Source organism: Mirounga leonina, unplaced genomic scaffold (assembly GCF_011800145.1).
Source record: "Mirounga leonina isolate KUSES-001 unplaced genomic scaffold, KU_Mleo_1.0 Mir_127, whole genome shotgun sequence".
Classification (NCBI taxonomy): Eukaryota; Metazoa; Chordata; class Mammalia; order Carnivora; family Phocidae; genus Mirounga; species Mirounga leonina.
The window spans coordinates 57,867,517-57,892,165 of NW_023270316.1; the positions used below are offsets into that span (position 1 = coordinate 57,867,517).

Below are 24,649 nucleotides of genomic sequence, written 5' to 3' on the forward strand. Positions count from 1 at the left end.
TTTATTTATTTATTTATTTATTTATTTATTTATTTATTTATTTATTTATTTATTTTTGAGAGAGAGTGTGTGCACATGCATGGCGGGGGGGGAAGGGAAGAGGAAGAGAGAGAATCTTAAGCAGGCTCCATGCTCAGTGCAGAGCCTGCTGCTGGGCTCGATCTCATGACCCTGACGTCATGACCTGAGCTAAAATCAAGAGTTGGACGTTTAACTGACTGAGCCACCCAGGTGCCCCCAATGACAGTTTTTTATTATCAAATATCCAGTGTTCAAAATTTTTCAATTTCATAATATTTTTTCACATGTTGTAATCAGGATTCAAATAAGGTTCATATATTGTAATTGGTTGACTTGTGTCTTAAATCTCTTAATCTATAGATTTTACCTTCTACTTCTGTCCCCCATCCCTTTCTTTTCTTAAAATTTATTTGTTGAAGAAACTGGATGGTTTATTCTGTAGAATTTCCTACAGTGTGTATTTTGCAGGTTGCATCCTTCATTGTTTAACATATTTGTCCAATTCTCTGTATTTTCTGGAAATACAGAGGTGGTACAGTTCAGAGATATTTTTGTGACTGCCCATTGGGAGGCAAACATCTTGTTATGTCTCTTTTTTGTTATAAGCGATTACTGTTGACCATTGACTGGATCCATGGGGGTTGCTAAATGGTAATCTGATAACTTTATCATTCCTCTTTCAATTATTAGTTGTAATAATTGAGAGAAACTTTTCTTCATTAACTGTTCTTTTTTTTTTTTTTTAAAGATTTATTTATTTATTTATTTGACAGAGAGAGACACAGCGAGAGGGAATACAAGCAGGGGGAGTGGGAGAGGGAGAAGCAGGCTTCCTGAGGAGCATGGAGCCCGATGCGGGGCTTGATCCCAGGACCCCGGGATCACGACCCGAGCCGAAGGCAGACGCTCAACGACTGAGCCACCCAGGCGCCCCTCATTAACTGTTCTTATTCTAAAGTATAGTTCATTCAGGAAAGGAAGGATAAGTACTTTATGCTTTGCTTTTATTGACTAGTTTTTAAACTAACACATTTGTTCCGTAAGATTCTCCAAAGATGACCAATGATTGTAATCATCTTTCCAAATATTATGTTGACAGTATCAGTAGACCAGGTTGGCTATACATAGATATTTAATAAGATCTTTATTCAATAATAATATGACATATTTTATAATTTCAAGAATGTTATCTAAGTGGGATCGTACAGTATTTAACCTTTGGGATTGGCTTTTTTCACTTGGAGTAATTCCCTGAAGAGTCATTGAAATTGTATATCAATATATTAGTTTGTTAGGGCTGCCGTAACAAAATACTACAGACTGGGTGGCTTAAACAACAGAAATAAATTTTGTCATATTTCTGGAGACTAGAAGTCCAAGTTGAGATGTCAGCAGGTTGTTTCTTCTGGGACTTCTCTGTTTGGCTTGCAGATTGCCACCTTCTCCTTGCGCTCTGGAATGCTTTTCCTATGTGCACACATCCTTGGTGTGGTTTTTTTTTTTTTTAATTTTTTTTTTTTTTTTAAGATTTTATTTATTTATTTGAGACAGAGAGAACGAGAGACAGAGAGCATGAGAGGGGGGAGGGTCAGAGGGAGAAGCAGACTCCCTGCCGAGCAGGGAGCCCGAGGCGGGACTCGATCGCGGGACTCGATCCCGGGACTCCGGGGTCATGACCTGAGCCGAAGGCAGTCGCTCAACCAACTGAGCCACCCAGGCGCCCCTCCTTGGTGTGTTTTTTGTGTCCAAATTTCCTGTTCTTATAAGGACATTAATCAGATTGGATTAGGGCTCACCAAATATCCTCACTTCATTGTACCTCTGTGAGGCCCTATCTTCAAAAACAGTCACATTTTTGGATACTTAGAGTTAGGACTTCAGCATATGAGTTTTCAGGAGTTGGGGAGGGGGCACAAGTCAGCCCATTGCAATTTTTTGTTGTTGTTGTTCAGTAGTATTCTATGGCATGACTGGACCGCAGTTTGTTTAACCATTCACTCATTGAAAGATGTCTGCCTCATTTGTATGTTTTAGCTGTTATGAATACAGCTGCTGTGAACATTTGTGTATAGGTTTTTGTGTAGATATCAGTTTTCATTTTTCTGGGGGAGTGCAATTGCTGGTCATATGGTATGGTCATATGTGTTTAATTTTTTAAGAGCTGCGAAACTTTGTTCCAGCTGTACCATTTTATATTCCTACCATCAATATATGGGTGATTCAGTTTCCTTGCGTCTTTGCCAACATTTGGTGGTGGTACTATTTTTTTAAATTAGCCATTCTTCTTGGTATGTAGTGATATCTCATTGGGGTTTGAATTCACAGTTTTCTGATGGTTAGTGATACAGAATATTTTTTAAAATAGACTTTTCTTTTTAGAATAGTTTTAGGTTCACAGCAAAATTGAGCAGAAGGTACAGAGAGTTCCTATATACCCTCTGCCCCCACAGGATTAACCTTTTCCGTTATCAAGATTGCCACAAGAGTGCTACATTTGTTACAGTTGATGAACCTACTCTGACACATCATTATCCCCCGAAGTCCATAGTTGCTGAAGGTCTTCTAAATGTGCTTATTTGCCATTGTTTATCATCATCAGTGTATTGTTTTTAATGTTTTTTGCCCATTTTGAGTTTCCATAGGCTTTCTATGTACACAATTATGTTATGTGTGAATAATGACAGCTTTATTTCTTCCTTTATAACCTTTTGCTTTTTTTCCCTTGCCTGTTGCACTGGCTAAAATTTCAATACAGTGTTGAATAGAAGTGGTAAGAATTCCTACTCTTAGGGAGAAATCATTTTGTCTTTTACCATTAAGTGTAATGTTAAGAGTAGGTTTTTCTTAGATGTCCTTTTTCAATTTAAGGAATTTTCCTTCTATTCCCAGTTTGCAGAGATTTTTTTTTTTATTGTATCAAATAAATGTTGGATTTTATGAAATGCTTTTTCTGCATCTATTGTGATGATCATATTTTTCCTTTTTTAGACTGTTGATGTGATGAATAATATTGACTGTTAAAGCAGTTTTCCATTCCTGGATAAATTCCACTTGATCATGATACAGTATCCCTTTCATATATTGTTGGATTTGATTTGTTAAACTTTTGTTAAGAATTTTTGCATATATATTCATGAGGGATATTGGGTCTTTAGTTTTCTCTTTTTGGTTACGGGTTTTTTTTTAGTGTTTTTTTTTTCCTTCAATTTTTGTTAGATTTTGTGACAGAATAATGCTGGCCTTATAGAATGAGTTGGGAAATATTTTGTTCTCTAATTTTTTTGTAGAGTTTGTGTAAAATTGGTATCATTTCTTTGTTAAATGTTTGGTAAAGCCATCTGGGCCTCGAGGGTTTTTTTTTTGTGTGGTAAAGTTTTTAACTACAATTTCAATTTCTTTAATAGATATGGGAAATTCAGTTTTCTTACTTTTTTTTTTTAAAGATTTTATTTATTTGCCAGAGAGAGAGAGCGTGGGCATGTGCACAAGCAGGGGGGAGCAGCAGAGGGAGAAATGGGCTCCCTGCTGAGCAGGAGCCCCTGATGCAGGGCTCCTGGGATCATGACCTGAGCTTAACAGACTGAGCCACCCAGGCGTCCTTTTTTTTTTCTTTGGTTTTCTTACTTCTTTGGCGAGCTTGGGCAGTGTGTGTTTTTCAAGGAATGGGTCAGTCTAACTTGTTGAATTGGTGTAAAATTGTTTATAATATTCTTTTATTATTGTACTTTATTATACCTTAATATTATTTTAGTAAACTTCACTATTGTATCTTACATGGTATGTATCATATATTATTAATATAATGCATGATGAAATGATCTCCTTATCCCTCATGTTTTTTGCTCTGAAATCTTTTTCTAATATTAATATAGACACTAAGCTTTCTTTTGATAAATATTTTGTATCATATACCTTTTAAAAAAAAATCCTTTTACTTTTAACCTCTTTGTATCTTTATTCAGTTGACCCTTGCACAACATGGGTTTGAAGTGGGTGGGTCCACTATACATGGATTTTTTTTTTAAAGATTTTATTTATTCATTTGAGAGAGAGAGATCACGAGAGCGGGTTGATGGGCAGAGGGAGAAGCAGACCCACGCTGAGCAGGGAGCCCAATGCAGGACTCGATCCCGACCCCAGGACCACGACCCAAGCCAAAGGCTGATGCCTAACAGACTGAGCCACTCAGGCACCCGGATTTTTTTTTCAGTAAATATAGTACAGTACTGTAAATGTATTTTCTCTTCATTATGATTTTCTAAGTAACATTTTCTTTTATCTAGCTAACTTTATTGTAAGAATACAGTATATAATACATGTAACATACAAAATCTATGTTAATCAACCGTGCATATTATCGGTAAGGCTTCTGGTCAACAGTAGGCTATTAGTTAAGTTTTAGGGGAATCAAAATTATACATGGGTTTTCTTTAGTTCGTCCTTCCTTCCTTTCTTTTTTTCTTTTCTTTCTTTTCTTCTTGAGAGAGATATGGGGGCAGGGAGAGAAGGGAGGGAGAGAGAGAATTTTAAGCAGTCTCCAAGCCCAGCATGGAGCCCAATGTGGGGCTCCAACTCACAACCCTGAGATAAATGACCTGAGCTGAAATCAAGAGTTGGATGCTTAACTGACTGAGCCACCTAGGTGCCCCACAAAGATTTTCAATTTCATAGGGGTCAGCAGCCCTAACAACCATGTTGTTCAAGGGTCAACTGTATTTAAAGTGGGTTTCTTATAGGCAACATATAGTTGGGTCAGTCTTTGCCTCTTAATTAGGGTTTTTAGACTATTGACATTTAATGTGATTTTTGAAATGGTGGGCTTGAATCTACCACCTTGCTATTTGTTTCCACTTGCCTCATCTTTTCTTTGTTGCTTTTCCCTCTTTTTATGCCTTTGTTTGGATTGACTATTTTTTTATGATTCCTTTTTTGTCATTTGTTGGCTTGTAAGCTATAACTTTTGTGTTATTTTAGTCATTCTTTCAGGGTTTATAGCATATATTTGAAACTTTTCACAGTCTGTTTTCAAATGATACTATATTACTGAATGTACAATATAAAAACTATGTCAGTATACTTTCATTTCTTCCCTCATGGCTTTTATCCTATTGTCATACATTTTACTTGTACATGTGATAGAAACCCCATAGTATAGTGTTATTATTTTTGCTTTAAACAATTATTTTTTAAAGAAATCTAAATAATAATTTAAAAAAGTCTTTTTATTAGCCATGTAGCTATCATTTCCAGTGTTCTTCATTCTTTTATAAAGGTCTAGATTTCCATCTGGCATCACTTTCCTTCCTTGAAGGAAACATTTCCTTAACATTTTCTACAGTGCAGGTCTGATAATGAGTTCTGTCAGCATTCACACATCTGAAAGTCTTTATTTTGCCTTAGTTTTTTTTTTTTTTAAGATTTTATTTATTTATTTGAGAGAGAACGAGCGCACAAGCTGGGGGAGAAGTAGAGGGAGAAGCAGACTCCCCACTGAGCAGAGAGCCCGATGTGGGGCTCAATCCCAGGATTCTCAGATCATGACCTGAGCTGAAGGCAGCCACCCAGCTGACTGAGCCACCCAGGTGCCCCTTGCCTTAGTTTTTAAAAGATATTTTCATGGTTAAAAGATTGTAGCTTGGGGGAAACCTGGGTGGCTGAATCGGTTAAGCAACTGCCTTTGGCTCAGCTCATGGTCCTGGAGTTTTGAGATTGAGCCCTGAGTCAGGCTCCCTGCTCAGTGGGGAGTCTGCTTCTCCCTCTCTCTCTCTGCTTTTCCCCCTGCTTGTGTTCGCTCTCTCTCTCTCTCACTCTCTCTCTCAAATAAATAAAGAAAAAAATTTTAAAAAACTGTAGCTTGGCTTTTTTCCCCCAAGTCCCATTATGTTCTAGCTTGCATTGTTTCCAAAGATAAGTCTGCTACCATCCAAATCTTTGTTTCTCTGTATGTAAAATGGTGTATTTTATGATCTTCTCCTTCTCCCTAGTGAATATTTAATGCTAGACAAGTTGTTTGTTTATTTTTAGAGAGAGAAAGAGCATTCCCTTTTCTTCCTCTTGCATTAAGTGTTTTTATCAGATGATTTTGGATTTTGTCAAATGATTTTCTGTGCTTATTAATATAATGATGTGTTTTTTTCCCTCTCTTATTGGTATTACTTTAATTGATTTTCAGATCTTAAACCAGCATTGCATTTCTAGGATAAGTCCTACTTGATCATGGTGTATAATCTTTTTTATATGTTTGTGAATTTGGTTTGATAGTATTTTGTTGAGGATTTTTGGCATATACTCATAGGAGATTTTATCTCTGTTTTCTTTCCTTATGATGTCTTTGTCTGATTTCAGTATCAGGATAATACTGGCTTCTCACAGAGTGAGTTGGGAAATCTTCCCTCCTAAGCGGTTTTTATGGAGGAGTTTGATGAATTGTTACTAATTTCTCTTTAAATGTTTCGTAGAATTCACCAGTGAAGCCATCTAGGCCTGGACTTTTCTGTCTGGGAAGTTCTAAAATTACTATTCAATCTCTTGCTATAGGTTTATTCACATTGTTTCTTTTTGAGTCAGTTTTGGTAGTTTGTTTCTCTTAAGGAATTTGTCCATTTCATCTGTTATAAGCATTCATGTTATAATTCTTTTTATTTCTGTAAGGTTGGTCTTTATGTCCTTACTTCATTCTTAATTTTAACTGATTTAAGCCTTCTTTTGTCTTGGTCAGTCAAACTAAAAGTTTCTCTATTTTGGTGATCTCTTAAAAAAAAAAAACAGTTTTTGGTTTCATTGATTTTCTTCACTTTTCTATTCTCTTTCCTAAACTGTTTCTTTCCTATTTTTTCCACCATTTAATGCTTTATATTTAATATGTATATCAGATAACATTATTAAAGTTAATTGTGAACTTTCATCATGAAATAGATAGGCCTAGTATATAATTATATATAGTGTAATTATTATAATAGTAAATAATTGGGCTGCCTGCTTTTAAATTGCTTTTCCTTCATGAAAGTTTTTACTGTTGGCCAATATTGTTTACTGCAGTGTGTTTTCTTCTTCCTAAGGACCCACGCAAGGAATTTAACCTTCATCTCTGAATGAAGAGCAGCTAGGCTTCTTCTGAGAACTAATTTACTTAATTTTGTGGTCACTGTGAATCTTCTAATTGATTATTTACTATTTTGGATGCTAACATCCAAGGCATTATAGCGTGCAGTTTTCCAGATACTAACATTTTTCCTGTTATTTTTTTATCATCACTTTTATATTTTGCTTTCAAAGTTCCAGAGAAAAAAATATATATTCAAAACTCAAATATACTTCTTTTTAAGAAATCATATTTTATAGTAATAAAAATGAATATCCATTCTTTCTATTTCTACCTCTGTAGAAATAACCATTGATAAGTTTTCATTCATTCTCTACCTCCAATCCTTCCTCCTTCCACCTCACCACATAGATATAAAGATTTTTGTCTTACCTAATTGAGGTCTTATGAATTGTTTTAAAAGTGTAAATAAATAATTACTATTTATTATTATTGGAGTAGGCAATAGATTCACATGGTTCAATATTCAAGAGAAATAAAAATTAAACAGTGAAGTTTCTCTCATTCCTATCCCGCAGACACATACTTTTTCCCTCCAGAAGCAACTAATAGAAGTTTCTAGTTTTTGCATTGTTCTGCACCTTGCTTTTTTCATGTAGCAATGTATCTTGAAGAGCACCTCACCCTCTGTGTTTAGCTTGATACTTTTAGTGGATGTATTTTCCATTGTATGGACATATAATTTACATATGTACTCCCCTGTGATAAAGATTTGGTTTATTTTTGAATATTCGATACTACAAACCACTGCAGTGAATATCTTTATAGCCACATTTAATGCACAAGTAAGAAGACTTCTGTAGTATAGATTCCTAGAAGTCTAACCACTGGGTCAAAATTTAATAGATTATGTCTTTGTTCATAGAATGAAAGTCTTTGCTCAGATCTCACTTTTCCAGTGAGATCTACCACCCTGTTTAATACTGTAATCTGCCCTTATTCTCCCTCAAATTCTCTATCAACTTTATTCTGCTATTTTTATAACATAGTATATAGTTTACTTATTTATACTTATTTTTGTTTATTGTCTTTCTCCTCCCCCTAAAGTGTCAGCTTCAGGAAAGAGGAATGCTTATTTTGTTTACTGATGTATTCCTAGCAGTTAAAATAGTGCTTGTTGCTGTAGGCATTTAATAAATATTTATTGATAATTAAATAAATAAGAGAATAATGTTCAGAATTACACTTCCCCAAAATGCCCAAGTTCTTTATCCATATATTTTAGATTTTTCCTTAATTTTATTATATATAGTTTTGTTAAGATTTTTTTTTTAAATCCTTTCTATTATATTTTGGGATACAAATTATTGAAAAACAGCCATAATGTATTTCTTTCTAAAAAATTACCCCCCCACACACACAGGGTGCCTGAGTGGCGCAGTCAGTTAAGCCATTAGCTCTTGGTTTTGGCTGGGGTCGTGATCTCAGTGTTGTGAGATCGAGCTTCACATGGGGCTTTGCGCTCAGCTTGGAGTCCGCTTCAGATTCTCTCTCCCTCTGACCCTCCCACTTGTGCTCTCCTCTCTCTCTCAAATGAATAAATAAATCTTTAAAAAAAATTACACGCCCTCCAATTCCCCACAAACATAGAGCCAGATCTGAATTTCATCCCACCTATCTATTAGGAATAGATACTAGAAGGATACATCAAATACTCTTTCATAGGATTGAAATGACTATTGAGATTGTTATGGGCTTCCAGGTGTGCTAGGTTATCAACAGGTGTTGCTTTGAAATAAATGGTTAAATAATCTGTCAGTGAATTAATATTTTTTCGTATTTATATTCATCGTAATTTTAAAGGCTTGATATTCATGATTATTGATGTTCAGGTTGGTAGTTGTTTTTTTTTTTAAGATTTTATTTATTTATTTGACAGAAAGAGAGTGAGAGAGGGAACACAAGCAGGGGGAGTGGGAGAGGGAGAAGGAGGCTTCCCACTGAGCAGGGAGCCTGACGTGGGGCTCGATCCCAGGACCCTGGGATCATGACCTGAGCTGAAGGCAGATGCTTAACGACTGAGCCACCCAGGCGCCCGATTGGTAGTTATTCCTATCTGCTTTATATTCAACTATAAACAGATAATCAAGTTTATATGAGACCTAGGTATTTAGGAGAGTTTTGAAGTGAATTATTTTATCAAACATTCTTAATACTATTCCTGTTTTAATTTATCTCTTTTATATGTGCCTTAATTTTCTCATTGTACAAACTATTTTTTAAGGTAACTTGAATCCGAATCATATTGCACTCAAAGCCACCAAACATTCATTAGCTTCCCCCACCTTGGCTCTGTTTCAGAAAGTCTACCAAACTTTTTTTTTTTTTAAAGATTTTATTTATTTATTTGAGAGAGAGAATGAGATAGAGAGAGCATGAGAGTGGGGAGGGTCAGAGAGAGAAGCAGACTCCCTGCCGAGCAGGGAGCCCGATGCGGGACTCGATCCGGGGACTCCAGGATCATGACCTGAGCTGAAGGCAGTCGCTTAACCAACTGAGCCACCCAGGCGCCCCCCAAACTTTTTTTTATTAAGTTTATTTTTCTTAGTTTTATTCAAGACATAAAAGCCGACAGCCAATGCTTTTTATCAACATGAAGGTAAATTGTGTTACTGTGCTACATTGAATTCTTACAAGAGTAACAAATGCCCATTCTAACAAGTGCCTTCCTCACAAGGGCATTGTGTAACTGGATGGCTATTTTATTAACTGAGGTTTTATTGTAAGTAAACATATGGGTTTTCTTAAATTTTTTTAAATTTTGGAAAATTTGCCAGATTATCATTTTATGACTTGGAATCCTAGAAACTCCCAGACCACAGCACTTTGAGGATCAGTGATTTCTTTCGGTTCCCTTCCAATCTGGGATTCTTTTATTCTAATGCCAACTCATTTATTCATTATTGATATTTTCCTTTTTTTAAGTAGTACATGCAATATTGGTAGAAGGAGTTGGCATGCAAACTTTGGGAGATACCTTTTATCCATATAATTCAATTTGAGTTGTAGGAATGACCTCTCTCCTCAATGTTTTTCAACCTTGTTTCTAAGAATGGTAGGTATCAGTTTCATAGATCTTTTACAGAAAAGCCGATTATTTAGTGGCTATTTGGGTTTGGTGGCAGTTTTCTCTCCTATATGGTTATATCTTCTTAGGTGGATCATCTTTGGGCCTTTGACCCAATAAACTAAGCAGACAACTTGACCAGAAACTAAGTTCCACGTCAGTTATCATTTCTTTGTGTGAGTCACTCTTGCTCATACTCATTAGTTGTTACCAGTGTGTGAATGGGAGTTGAAGAAGCTATAGTAGAACCAGTTGTCTTATGTCATACTTTGTATTGGTGATTGAATTGCTGCTTGTTTTTCTGAGCATACTAAAGGAGAAAAAAAAGCTGTTCTATTCTATATTGGGGTATAGCTATTAGTACTGCTTTTAAAAAAAATACACATTTAACACCAAGTTAGTGCTGGATACTTTACTAAGCATTTGGGGGTACAGCAATGAATTAGGCATAACTGTTTTACCTTCCAGATATTTACAGACTACTTGGGATATGGACAAATAAATAAGTCACAGTTAAGTGTTTAGATATTCCTACCCACTGAGTTGTGTAGAAGTTCTTAAGGGAGGGAGCCCCATCTCTTGTACAGTGGGCCAGGTAAATCTGAACTTGCAAGGTACTTATTTTTCTAGTAGTGGAGTCAACTCTCTCCTCACAAGGACATTGAGTAACTGTATGGCTGATTCACCTGTTGGTTACTCCTGTGTGTTGTATCAAAAATGTGATTGAGTACAAGTAAGCTTAGCTTTTTTTTTTTTTTTTTTTAAAGATTTTATTTATTTATTTGTGAGAGAGAGAATGAGAGAGAGAGAGCACATGAGAGGGGGGAGGGTCAGAGGGAGAAGCAGACTCCCTGCCGAGCAGAGAGCCCGATGCGGGACTCGATCCAGGGACTCCGGGATCATGACCTGAGCCGAAGGCAGTCGCTTAACCAACTGAGCCACCCAGGCGCCCCAAGCTTAGCTTTTGTATTCCTTTTCTTGGCTATGCCACTCTTGACTTTTACTTCTTCTGAGTACATCAAAGAATGTTTTTAACACTAACTGCTATCAGCCAATATTACACAAGTGAGGGAAGTGGGATTTTCTGACACATTAGTCTGTTATCCCTTTGGTTCCTACATATAACCTTGGTGAGGGAGGAAATCCAAGAGTAGAAGATAAAGACAGCTCTTATCCCCTCTATTCCTCTAATATATTCCTATAATACATTTAATTTGTAACCTTATTGTTAATCACTCATTACAATCCTGTGAGTCAAGAGTAAGGATGTGTCCTACCGACCGTGAGTTAGAAAGCATATTTCTTTTTTACAAAATATTTCATTTCTTTCTTTGAGAGAGAGAGAGAGAAGGCACGAGCACACTGTAGCAGGGGGATGGGCAGAAGAAGAGGGAGTAGCAGACTCCCTGCTGAGTGTGAGCCTAAACCCCCCTGATCTCAGGAGCTGAGATCATGACCTGAGCCGAAGTTAGATGCTTAACTGACTGAGCCACCCAGGCACCCAAAAGCATATTTCTTATGGTTATTTTCATCTTGGTCATGGCTAGTATTTTAAACTTCTAAAATTGAATTTAAATTAATGTTGAGTTATGATAGGTAAGGTAATTTTCGGAAGCCTCCAAGATGATTTGTGTTACCACATGGTGGAGCTCTTCTGTAAGTTAGCGCATTTTAAAGCAGCAAATACATGTCATCAATTGGGGGTTATCATTAGGGTGGTTCAAGTGAACTAACCTAAATGCTACCTTAATATGTAGCCTCTTCAAGTGTTGATTGTAGATTTTGATTTAAACTATAATATATGTAATTAATGTTTTAATATCTTTAAGATTTTTCTCATTAGTATTCCTAATATTTCTCTTTATTGCTTTGTATAAATTTAGCACTTATTTATTTATTTTAAAAGATTTTATTTATTTATTTGACAGACAGAGAGAGAGAGGAATCACAAGTAGGCAGAGCAGCAGGCAGAGGCAGAGGGAGAAGCAGGCACCCCTCTGAGCAGGGAGCCTGATGTGGGGCTCGATCCCAGGACCCTGAGATCATGACCTGAGCCGAAGGCAGATGCTTAACCGACAGAGCCACCCAGGTGCCCCTAGCACTTTTTTATTTATTGATTGACTTTTCCTACTATAATTGTAAGGAATTTTAAGAAAATGTATCTAGGATTAATGAAGAAAAAGAAAACCATTTGTAATCCTACCACATAGAGATATTAACATTTTGATATGTTTTTGCTTTCTCTTTTTAAAAAATTTCACCCAATTGTGATCAAAATATACTCAGAATTTTGTATTTTGGTGGTTTTTTTTTTCCCTTAACATATCTTTGATATTTTCCCATGTCCTTATAATCTTTGAAATATTTTAAGGGTTTTATATCATTGTGTGATAGAGCTGCATCACAATTTACTTAAATATTCTACTTCAAGATATTTAGGTTTTCCCCACTGATTTTGCTCTTACAAATAATTCTTTAAACTCTATTACACTAAATCTGTTTTTTGTAATTTTTATTTAAATTTTAGTTATTTAATATACAGTGCAATATTCCTTTCAGGAGTAGAATTCAGTGATTCACTTACATACAACACCCAGTGCTCATCACAACAAGTGCCCTCTTTAAAGATTTTTTTTTTTAATTTATTTATTTGACAGAGAGATGGGACAAGTAGGCAGAGCTGCAGGCAGAGGGAAAGGGAGAAGCAGGCTCTCCACTGAGCAGGGAGCCCGATGCGGGGCTCGACCCCAGGACCCTGGGACCATGACCTGAGCCGAAGGCAGCCGCTTAACCGACTGAGCCACCCAGGCGCCCCACAAGTGCCCTCTTGAATACCTATCACCCATCTAGCCCATTCCCACCCACCTCCCTCCATCAACCCTGTTGGTTCTCTATAGTTGTTAAGAGTCTCTTACCGTTTGTTTCCCAGTCTCCTTTTTTCTCCCTTCCAATACGTTCATCTGTTTTCTTTCTTAAAATCCACATATGAGTGAGATCATGTGGTGTTTGTCTTTCTCTGACTGATTTCGCTTAGCATAATGCACTCTAGCTCCATCCATGTTGTCACAAATGGCAAGATTTCATTCTTTTTGATGGCTGAATAATATTCCAGTGTGTGTGTGTGTGTTTGTGTTTGTATACACACACCACATCTTTATCCATTCATCAGTTGATGGACATTTGGGCTCTCCATAGTTTGCTACTGTTAATAAAGCTGCTATAAACATCAGGGTGCATGTACCCCTTCGAATCTGTATTTTTGTATCCTTCGGGTAAATAACTAGTAGGGCAATTACTGGCTCATAGGGTAGTTCTATTTTTAATTTTGGGGGAACCTCCATGCTGTTTTCCAGAGTGGCTACACCAGTTAAATTCCCACAAACAGTGCAAGAGGTTTCCCCTTTCTCTGCATCCTCACCAACACCTATTGTTTCTTGTGTTGTTGATTTTAGCCATTCTGACAGGTGTGTATCTCATCATAGTTTTGGTTTGTATTTTCCTGAGGATGAGTGATGTTGGGCATCTTTTCATGTGTCTGTTAGCCATCTGGATGTCTTCTTTGGAAAAGTGTCATTCGTGTCTTCTGCCCATTTTTTAACTGGATTATTTGGTTTTTGGATGTCGAGTTTAGTAAGTTCTTTATAGATTTTAGATACTAACCCTTCATCAGATATGTTGTTTGCAAATATCTTCTCTCATTCCATAGGCTGCCTTTTAGTTTTGTTGATTGTTTCCTGCACTGTGCAGGAGCTTTTTTATTTAGATGTAGTTCCAGTAGTTCAGTTTTGCTTTTGTTTCCCTTGCCTCTGGCGATTTATTACACTAAATCTTGATTCAACTCTCCAGATATTTTCGTTGTATAAATTCTTAGATATAAAACTGAACTCTTAAGGATCTTCATGCATATTATCAAAATGTCTTTCAGTTGGTACTATTTTGAGGTTCAGTCTTTTCAAAATATGTTTGTTAGAAAGGACCATTTTTTCTTTTGCAGAGTGCTTGTTCTTGTCCTTGCCCATTTATTTTCTTCATGTTTTACCATTTCTTTTTGGTAATTCTTTTGGCTGGGTACAAATAATTTTTCTCTGTTTTAACCATTTTTAAGGTCCTCTTCTAAGCCCTTTTCATAATTCTCAACTAAGTTTTTAAGAAAACACATCGGTTACAGATTTTAGGTTGTAAATTTCCATTGGAAAATAAGCTGTGGGGATGCCTGGGTGGCTCAGTCAGTTAAGCGTCTGCCTTTGGCTCAGGTCATGATCTCAGGGTCCTGAGATCGAGTCCCACATCGGGCTCCTTGCTCAGTGGGGAGCCTGCTTCTCCCTCTGCCTGCCAGTCCCCCTGCTGTGCTCTCTCTCTCTCTGACATAAATAAATAAAAAACCTAAAAAAAAAAAAAAAAGAAAAGAAAAGCTGTGGATCTTGAGAAAACAATCAGGGCTGGAAAGCAGGATAAGATACGCTAATCATTTGTATAGAGGTGGTAGGGGTTGCTGTGGAAGTAAATGAGATTGCCGAGAAAAACAATGTGGTGGAAAAAAGTCTTTGGCATTAGGAAACACTGAAAAAGTTGTGAGAGAGAAAGAAATGAGAATGAGGATATTAGAGTGTTTTAAAAGCTAAGGGAAAAAGTTTCATTGCAATAGTGTCAAATGCTACTTAGAGGTCTTTGTGGTTGAAACCCAAAAAAGGCCATTTAGTTTGTTAAGAAGAGATCTTTGAAGACCTAGATAGAGAATAGCCTCAGTATAATACTGAGAGTATGTGTTCAGTGGGTGTACTATGTATGTCCTGTGAGAGTGTATATGGTGTGTGTGTGTGTGAATCGTGAGTAAATGAAAGGTTTGTATGTGGAGGGAGGATAGTAGCTTGATAAGGTCCAGAGATAGAAATATAGGTTATTTTTTGTTTTTAAGGTGATACAGGCTTATTTGTAAAGAGAAAGAAGCTTTTAGAAGGGAAACTGTTAGAGAAATTACAAAAGATAGAGAGAGTAATGAATAAGCCGCCAGGTCTTGAAGGAGATGAGAGGCAGTGAGATTGAAAATCGGAGGTAGAAAGGCATTAGAGTTGTTAATTTGAGAGGAGGAGAATGTCCATTTGTAAAAATCAGAAGAGAAGACAAATTTAGAGATGAGGATGCAGAGACATTTTAAAGAAGACTGCAAGATATGGTAATTAGAAAGTATTTGATGTGGAGAAGAATGTTGAGGCTTTAAGTATTGTGATTCTTTAAGCTTCTCAATAAAATAGAAATTAAGAATACAGAATAGTAAAATAGTTCAGAATACAGAACTGTTGGTGGGGTGATGAGACTAAGGATTTCAATAGTGAAAATGTTAGGAACATCAATGTAGAAATGTAATAAAGAAATATTCTGGAAGAAATGGAGCAATACTAAATTGAGTGTTAGGAAACTTGGGTTTTAGGTCTGTGGCATTGACTGGCTGTATTGTGCAAGTCTCAGTTCTAGTCTTTAATTTCTTAATCTGCACAATGAGAGGTGAATCAGGTGACCTTTTCAGATTGAAAAATCCTGAACCAAACTAAAAAAGAACAAAACATATAAAACCACATTAATCAAGATATTGTAGTATTGGTGAAAAGAAAGGCCAGTCAGTGGAGCAGATCAGAGGATCCAGAAATAGAATCCACACATATATGCTCAGTCTTTGTACACACAGATTTGAAGGTAATTCAGTGCAGGAAGGATGTTCCTTTCAACAAGTGATGTTGGAGCAACTGGATGGATATTCATGTACAATAAATGAACTTTGATGCCTACCTTGCTTGCACCACTTATAAAAATTACCTCGAATTAGAGACCTAAACTTGTAGAAGATGACATAGGAAATCTTTGTGACCTTTGGTTAAGCAGAGATTTCAAAGATCATACCACTGAAAGCATGATCCATAAAAGAAAAAAAATAAATTGAGCTTCATTAAAATGAAAAACTTATGCTTTTTGAAATATATTGTTTGAGAAAGTAAAAAAACAAGTCACACACGAGGTGAAAATTTTTGCAAAACACCTGTCAAAGAATTTGAATCCAGAATGTATGAATAATTCTTACAGCTTAATAAGACAAACAACTGAATAGAAAAGTGACAAAAGATTGGAAAGGACACAGATGTTAAGTAAGATTTGAAAAAATAGTCAATGTCATTAGTCCGTGGGAAAATGTACCACTACACACCTATTAGGATGGCTAGAAAACAAGCAACAAACATTGGAATAACAGTTTGTTAGTTTTTTATAAACTTAAACTGACTTTTAACATAGAACTTAGCTATTCCCCAACTAGGTATTTGCCCAAGAAATGAAAACCTACATTTATTTAAAGACCTGTACTTGGATATTTAGGGTTAGGGGTAGTAGCATTATTTATAGCAGTGTATTCAACTGTTAGAATGGATAAACAAATTGTGGTATATTCATACAATGGAGTACATTCAGAAATTAAACGGAATAAATACTAATAGATATAATAGTATAGATGAATCCTCCCAAACATTATGCTAAGTGAAAGAAGCCTGACAAAAAAGACTACAGACCATATGATTCCATTGGTATGACATTCTGGAAAAGGCATTAAAATCAGATCAGTGATTGCCTGGGACTGGGGGTCAATAGACCCGATTTCCTAAACACACACACACAAATCCTTCATTCCCAAGGATGGATATTTATGGTAGGGAGACGATCAGACAGTGAGAGGCGCTGAGACAGCTATGGTGTAGTGGAATGAGCGCTAGATTCACTGATAATAGTAGTGCTACTGCTGCTAATTAATTCTGATTCAGTAGGTACAATGCCAGGCACCAAGCTGATTACTTAAGAGCATCCTCACTGCTAATTTTTGTGGTGATTCTAGGATTAGACACTATTATTGTCATTCCTATTTTAGTAGAAACTGAGGTTTAATTGGATTTAAACAAGTTGCCCACAGGTAACACAACTCGAGAATGTATTCAAACTCTTGAGTATTTGACACCAAAATCCATGTTCTTAAATAAAAGAGTGTAAGTTCCAGGAAGATACGGTATTTTTGTTTTTGTTTTTGTTTTCACCACTGTATTCCCCAGAGTCATAACCATGACAGTTGTATAATGAGTATTTCTTGAAAAATTATTAGAGATCTCAAATTTTGGAAAGTGTTAAAAAAACAGAGGAAGGTACAAAGAAGCCTATATGAAAATAAAGATGATTTTTTTTTTAAAGAATTTATTTATTTATTTGAGAGAGAGAATGAGAGACAGAGAGCACGAGAGGGAAGAGGGTCAGAGGGAGAAGCAGACCCCCCGCTGAGCAGGGAGCCCGATGCGGGACTCGATCCCGGGACTCCAGGATCATGACCTGAGCTGAAGGCAGTCGCTTAACCAACTGAGCCACCCAGGCGCCCAAAGATGATTTTTAAATTAGTGTATTTTAGTGATTAGACTGATGTTTTTCATTTAAGCATTTATCATATCAAATGACTTTGTGTTAAATTGTGTTGTCTATGTCCTAATAAAATCTGCTGTTTTAAAAAGTGAACAGAGTATTATAGAGTAGGATTTTATAGTTGATTCTAATCTTTCTGGTTTTGTAAATTTTTTCCATCTAGCAAATCTTGGTGGCAACCAGGTATAAGATCAGACCAAGTCAATGTTATCGGTTATAACTAAACTACAAGCCGTTCCTGTATGTGTGTGTGTGTGTCTAGAAAGTCTACTTCTAGGACTCTCCTAGTTGGAAACTGATCATTTCCTTTCCATAGATACATAAAAATATTTGCTTGTAAATGAATAATCCGGTTGATCTCATCTGTAACCTGGTTCCCTCTGACATATTTAATACTTAGTAGGCTGAAGTTTAGAAGGAACATTTATTTTTCTTTCATAGATAAATGTGTATCAAGAAGAAAAAGCACTTTATCCAAAAAAGAGTTAATTGGAATGCAGCTAGAACAACAACAGCAAAAATAGCAAGCTTTATAAATCATCTGAAATAACGGTCATACATTTTGCTCATAGGAAATTTCCTTAGGTCCTTAAAAACCAGAACCTACTTATACAACATTTCATTTAGGCATTTTATCATTTCAAATGAGCTTGTGTTGAACTGTGTTCACTATGTCCTAATAAAATCTGTTGTTTTTAAAATATGAATAAGCAATGTTCTCCATTTTAATAACTTTAGTTACTTCCTTTCTCAACCTTTAAAACAGTTAAAAAAAAAATGCTATAGTTCCTGAAAGTAGACACATTGAGAGCAGTTAGGTTTAACAGGTGATAGCCTGTGAGCAAGGAAGCAAACCAAAAACATACGAAATAAGCACAAAAATTCAAAAAGTAATGTAGTGTGGGGGCTATTTATTATAGGGACAAACAACCTTTTACCTCTTAGTTTCTGAGAAATTGACCATATTAATATAAACATACAAAAGTCGATGTTCATTTTATTAAAATATAATATACTTACTAGTCATTATAACAATCAAGCTATGTATACTTTGTTCATTTTCAGAAATAATAAATATATAATATGGTTTCAAAAATCAAATTTATTGAAGCATATTTTACGGACACTAAAGTCAACCAATTTTGAATGAATAGGTCAATAAGTTTTAACAAATGCATTCAACCATGCAATTACCACCATTAATTAAGATATAGAAATTTTTGGTTACTCCAGAAAGTTTTCTCCTCCTTTGTAGTCATTCCCCATATACCTCCATTCCTGTCCCTAGACAGCCACTGATCTACTTTTTGCCATTAAAGATTAATTTTGCCTTTTCTAGAATTTTGTAGGAGAGGAATCACACAGTACACAGGATATACCCTGTTTTCTCTGGCTTCTTTTTCTCCATGAAATAATTTTGAGATTTCTCTATGTTGTGTTTATTAGTACTTTCCCTTTTTATTCTTGAATAACATTCCATTGTATGGACATACCAGAGTTTATCTGTTCACCTGTTTTTGGATATTGGGTTGTTTCTAGTTTTTGGTTTTTATGATTGAAGCTGCTATTAATATTCATGTCCAAAGCTTCCATTTCTTTTGGGTATAAATATCTGGGAGTGGTATTGCTAAGTGTTATGGAAAGTATATACTTAACTTTATAAGAACTGGCCAAACTTGTTTTTCAGAATGGTTGTACCATTTTACATGTTCACCAGCAATGTTTGAATATTCCTTGCTCTACATCCTCACTAACCTTTGATATTGTCAGTCTTTTTAATTTAATCATTTTAGTGGATGTATAGTTGTAAGTTTTAAAAGATTTGTATAGAAATGCAACAGATTTCTGCATATTGTGGAATTTAAGAAACAAAACAAACAGGCAAAGGAAAAAAAGAGAGACAACCAAGAAACACACCCTTAACTAAAGAGAACAAACTGATGGCTACCAGAGGGGAGGTGGGTGGAGGGATGGGTGAAATAGGTGACGGAGATTAAGGAGTGCGCTTGTCGTGATTAGCACAGGGTGATGTATGGAAGTGTTGAATCACTATATTGTATACCTGAAAGTAATATAACATTGTATGTTAGCTATACTGGAATTAAAATAAAAACTTAATAAAAAATATTTATTTTCCATGTAGCTAAAATCATGGAAAAGTTTAGAGTTGGATAATGATAAACTTTTTATTATCAGTAAAATTTGATAATCCAGGGACGCCTGGGTGGCTCAGTTGGTTAAGCGTTTGCCTTAGGCTCAGGTCATGATCCCAGGGTCCTGGGATTGAGCCCCACATTGGGCTCCTTGCTTGATGGGGAGCCTGCTTCTCCCTCTGCCTGCCACTCCCCCTGCTTGTGCTCTCTCTCTCTGACAAATAAACAAATAAAAATCTTTTAAAAATTTGATAATTCAGAATAATTTTTAGAAGATTTATTTATTTGAGAGAGAGACTGTGAGCTGGGGGGGTGGGGGGTGCGGCGCAGAGAGAGAGAGACAGAGAGAGAGAATCCTGCTGAGTGCAGACCCTGACATCATGACCTGAGCCGAAACCAAGAGTTGGCCGCTTAACTGACTGAGCCTCCCAGGAACCCCAGAATAATTCTTTTCTTAAAGCTTGTATATAACTGAGATTTCAAAACAATGTAAATTTGCATCACATACTTCTCAGCTCTATTGTAACCTCCAACTAAGAGTAAGCAAATAGTCCAAGTTTTGTAATAGAATATCAGATAATTTGGTGTCTTTTGTTTTCAACTTAATGTAATCAAATTTTACCTACAAAACTTACATATCTAGAAATTAATACATATTTTTAGGGGAAAAGGTATTCTAATGATAATGAAAAAATATTCTAATGATAATCATGGCCATCACTCATCAAGTACTAATTATATGTCAGGCATTATGCTAAGGGCCTTATATGTATAATCTCATTTAATTCTTACCAAGTGAGATATGTATTATTATTTCCACCTCACAAAGAAGGCAATTATGGCACTGAGGGATACGAATTTCACAAGGTTAAAAAATACTTGAGTCCATAGACTGATTAAAAAATGAGTGAATCAGGGGTGCCTAGGTGTGACTCAGTGAGTTAAGCAGTCGACTCTTGATTTTGGCTCAGGTCATGATCTCAGGGTCCTGGGATTAAGTCCAGGTCAGGCTCTGCAATCAGCAGGGAGTCTGCTTGAGGATTCGCTCTCGCTCTCCCTCTGCTCCTCCCCCTGCTCACGTGCATACACACGTGAGCTTTCTCTCTCTTTCTCTCTCTCTAAAAATAGATGTCTTTAAAAAACAAGAGTGAACCAGGGCAAAAGGAGGATAATCATGTAAGAAAGTAGCCTTGTTTTTTTTAAAAACAATTTATGTTATGGACTCGAAAATCCTTTAAGTTGGTTCTGATGACATTGGATTATTTAAAAATGAAAGTATTTACTTCAGAGAACTGACTGACCCCTAAATTTTTCACAGTAAGTTGTAATTTAACTTTTTGATCTTTCTAGTAATTTTTTTTTACTTACAATATAAAATTTAAGTGTTTTTGATTAGTGTAGAATTAAATGCTCTCAAGTATATGCCATCATAAGGATTTAAAAACAAGTTTATGTTGAATAAGAAAAATATTATCATATAATACAATTTTAATATGTATCTAGTATGTGAATGATTAATGAAATATTTGAATCTTTTTTTTTTTGTACCCAGGAAGGTTATGTTCAAAGGAAAAAGGAGCTATGGGGAATCTGTATCTTTATTGCAGCAGTTGACCTAGATGAGATGCCATTCACTTTTACTGAGCTACAGAAAAACATAGAAACCAGGTAAAATTTATTATATCAATATAGGCCTCTGCCATCAAAGAAAAGTATTTCTGAACTTTCCTCTTAATAGACTTTAGAGAACTAGTGAGAAATGCTAAAATTAAATAAAACTTTTAAAGGACTTAGGCCAAACAGTGAACTGTCCTTCTCTCTTGGAGCCTTAATGAATGTGTATTTATGTTATAGTTTCTCAAGAATGTAGAGTTTGTGTCCTGGGAAATTTTTCATCATGTCTCCCACTTTCTAGAACTTTCTCAATTGTAGCTGTTGATAAAGTGGACAAAAAGAGCAAGGGTTTATAAAGTAGGCTTATTTAGATTAAAATTTTTATGAAAGTGGTGTGAGTCTATCTTAAAGGAATTTAGTTAACATTTATTAATGTTTAAGATTGCTTCATATAATACATGCATAATTATATATTTTTTGAGACTGTATATTCAGCTGAGTTTCCATAATTACTCCAATAATTGTTTGTTGTTGAGCTTATAAGCTTATAAGAAGAATTTACTAATTTGTTTCCAATAACTCCTGAACTTTATCTTGAACAGCTTTGTGGGACATCCAGTCATTTCATTTGCAGCATATTTACAAACAGTAATTATGTTAGTAATTATTTACTAACAGTAAATAATTTTACTAGAAAGGTAGTAGTATATATTTCTTCTTGGATAAAATCATCTAGAATTAAACATAATTAGTATTTTATTTATATGAGATAAATTAAATTGCTGCATTTTTCAGTAACTCTTTTTCTTACTACCTCTAAATAAAATGTGGAAACAAAGACCTTGTATATTCATATTTTAACCTATCAAATTAGAATTGGTTTACCTCTCAGAGATTTCAGTTTTATTTTATTCATAAAATTACTAAGTCAAAATAGTTTTTATATAGCTGAAAATTATGTAAGTAAATTTCTACATTAATTTATACATTCATGCAGTAGATGTTTCAGTGGCCTAGAGGATTGAAAAGGATATGAATGTTTCAGTTAAGATAGAGTGGGTTTAATGGGTCTCTGTTGTTTTACAAGCTATATGACCTAGAGCAGATTGCTTAGCTTTATTAAGTTTCAGTTTCCTCATCTGTGAAATGAAAATTATTAGCTATTTTATAGAATTACGAGAATTAAATAACTTATAACGAATGGAAAAGTAAGTAGTTTATAGAAACAGTGCTTGTAACTTAACCATAGGTATTGATGAGGTCTTGATCTCTTTCCTTCTGTAGACCACCCCTCCTTGCCCTTCCCCTGCAAAAAAAAAAAAGAAAGGAAAGAAAAACAGTTGTTAGGCTCTGTGATACTGTGCTAGGTTCTAATGATACAGAGGTGAGAAATAGTCTCTGAGCTCAAAAATTCATTCCAGTGGGAAGATAAAATTAAACAGATGGCTGCAATACAGTGTTATAAAGCTATTTATAGACTACTAAATAAATATGACAGAAAGGCTATTAAATCTTTTATCTCCAAGATGAAAGAATTTTCCTGGCAAAGCTTTTCCTGAACTTTTTTCCTGAATGGAGCAACACTTATAATTGGGCATGTCATAAATAATCTCCCTACAATAAATATAATAGTTTATTTGTTACAACTTTTTCTTAGGTCATCTCTTTGTTCTAATAACTATCCAGGAATGGTATCTAGACCACTGCTGCTTAAATGTGCCCTGGTAAAGGACTTTTTTTTCAATAAGTCATGGACTGACATTTAAAAAATATATAATATAAATTAAGTATTAGAAAAATGAAAGAAAAAAAATTATACTAACCGCAGGACCAAACTTTTTATTATTATATTCAGCACCATAAAATTAGTGTTAAATTGCCATAAAAGTTTTTATATGCTTACTCTCAATTTCTATATTTATTTAATTGTGGACAGATAACAAAACATATCAATCCATGGAGCACTGCTGTAGAATAAGTAGTTATTTTAGATTTGTGTGTCTTAATTATGGCTCTTTATGCCTGCTTTTCATCTCTGTAGCCTTCCCTCTTCTCTTCTTTCCTTCAGAGGAGGGCTGCAGAAGGAATAGAGACTCACTTAAGTTACCCCTAGAAAAAGGTGACTTTGTAGTAACAATTCAGTTTCCATGGTGCTCCATAGGTATTGCTATATTATCTCATAAAAACTGGAACTGAGTGTGCTTCTTGAATAAATGCTTTTCTGGGGTTGATTTATTTTTCTCTGAAGGTATCTAGACATTTACTCCATTCTCTTTTCTCTTGTGAGCAGCATCATGATCATCTACTCCATATCATTTCTACTTCTTTATTTGCTGTTCCATGTAGCTTGTCATGGCTGCCCCAGTCCCTTCTATGTCACAAGTGCTTTAATGACCTTCTCTTGGGTTCTTTGTTCGCTGCTCATTAGCTGAAGCTTTTATTTTTAGGGTTCTTGAGATGAATGTCTGAGTGGTCCAGCCCATTTTTTAGAATGAAGCCTTAACTCAGTTGCTGGAGAGTGTATGGGTGGGTCTTGTGACTACCCTTGAGTTCATTTAGCTGCTTTGGTATAATTCCTTAGACAAACTTGATTAGAAATGAGTGTGTGAGGTGCAGTTGATGATTGCTATGTTTAGTGCCCTATTTTTTTATTAGTGAAAAATGTATGAATATTTCAAATAGATTAATTTTTTAATAGAAAACAATAAAGAATAATTTAAAGTCATTATTTAAACAACCTAAACATTTTAATCAGTTTTTCTTTTCCCTTCCCCAACAATTCAGTCTAAAACCATTGGTGGGTGAAGAAAGTAGGTATGTGCATCTGTGGTAGGAGAGAGCATGGGGTGCAGAGAAGGATATTAGAGCCCAAGTGGGTATTCACCTGGATGTAGTTGGGGGTGAGGGTCCTGATATGGGCTGCTTGGTGTGCAGTGTCAGAGATCAAGCCGGGTGTGTGGGTAGCCAGACCACATGTGAAGCGAGTGCAGTCTGGGCTGGGGAGTCAGAACCCTACTAGGGTGAAGAAGATGTCTATGTGGAGGGGTCAGGGCAGTCTAGGATGGGGAGTCATTCTGAGCAGGAGAGGAGAGTGCCCATGTGGGAGAGTGGGTAACTTTGGACATGGAAGGTAGTTACATGCAGGGCGATTGACTAAGTGAGTAAATAAAGATAAGTGGATCCCAGCTTTCTCACTATCAAAGAAGAGTTATAAATTTGAAAAGGGAAACATTAGAATAAACCATGTGG

The 24,649-nt window shown here is 35.6% G+C and overlaps 1 protein-coding gene across 1 annotated transcript in view; it reads left to right on the top strand.

Moving 5' to 3' along the window:
• The window catches only part of RB1 (RB transcriptional corepressor 1), a 154,311-nt gene that overhangs the window by 9,929 nt on the left and 119,733 nt on the right, over positions 1–24,649 (top strand). The window contains exon 3 of the mRNA XM_035003391.1: positions 21,339–21,454. Coding sequence (XP_034859282.1) covers positions 21,339–21,454 — 116 coding nt within the window. The remainder of the gene's footprint in view (positions 1–21,338; positions 21,455–24,649) is intronic.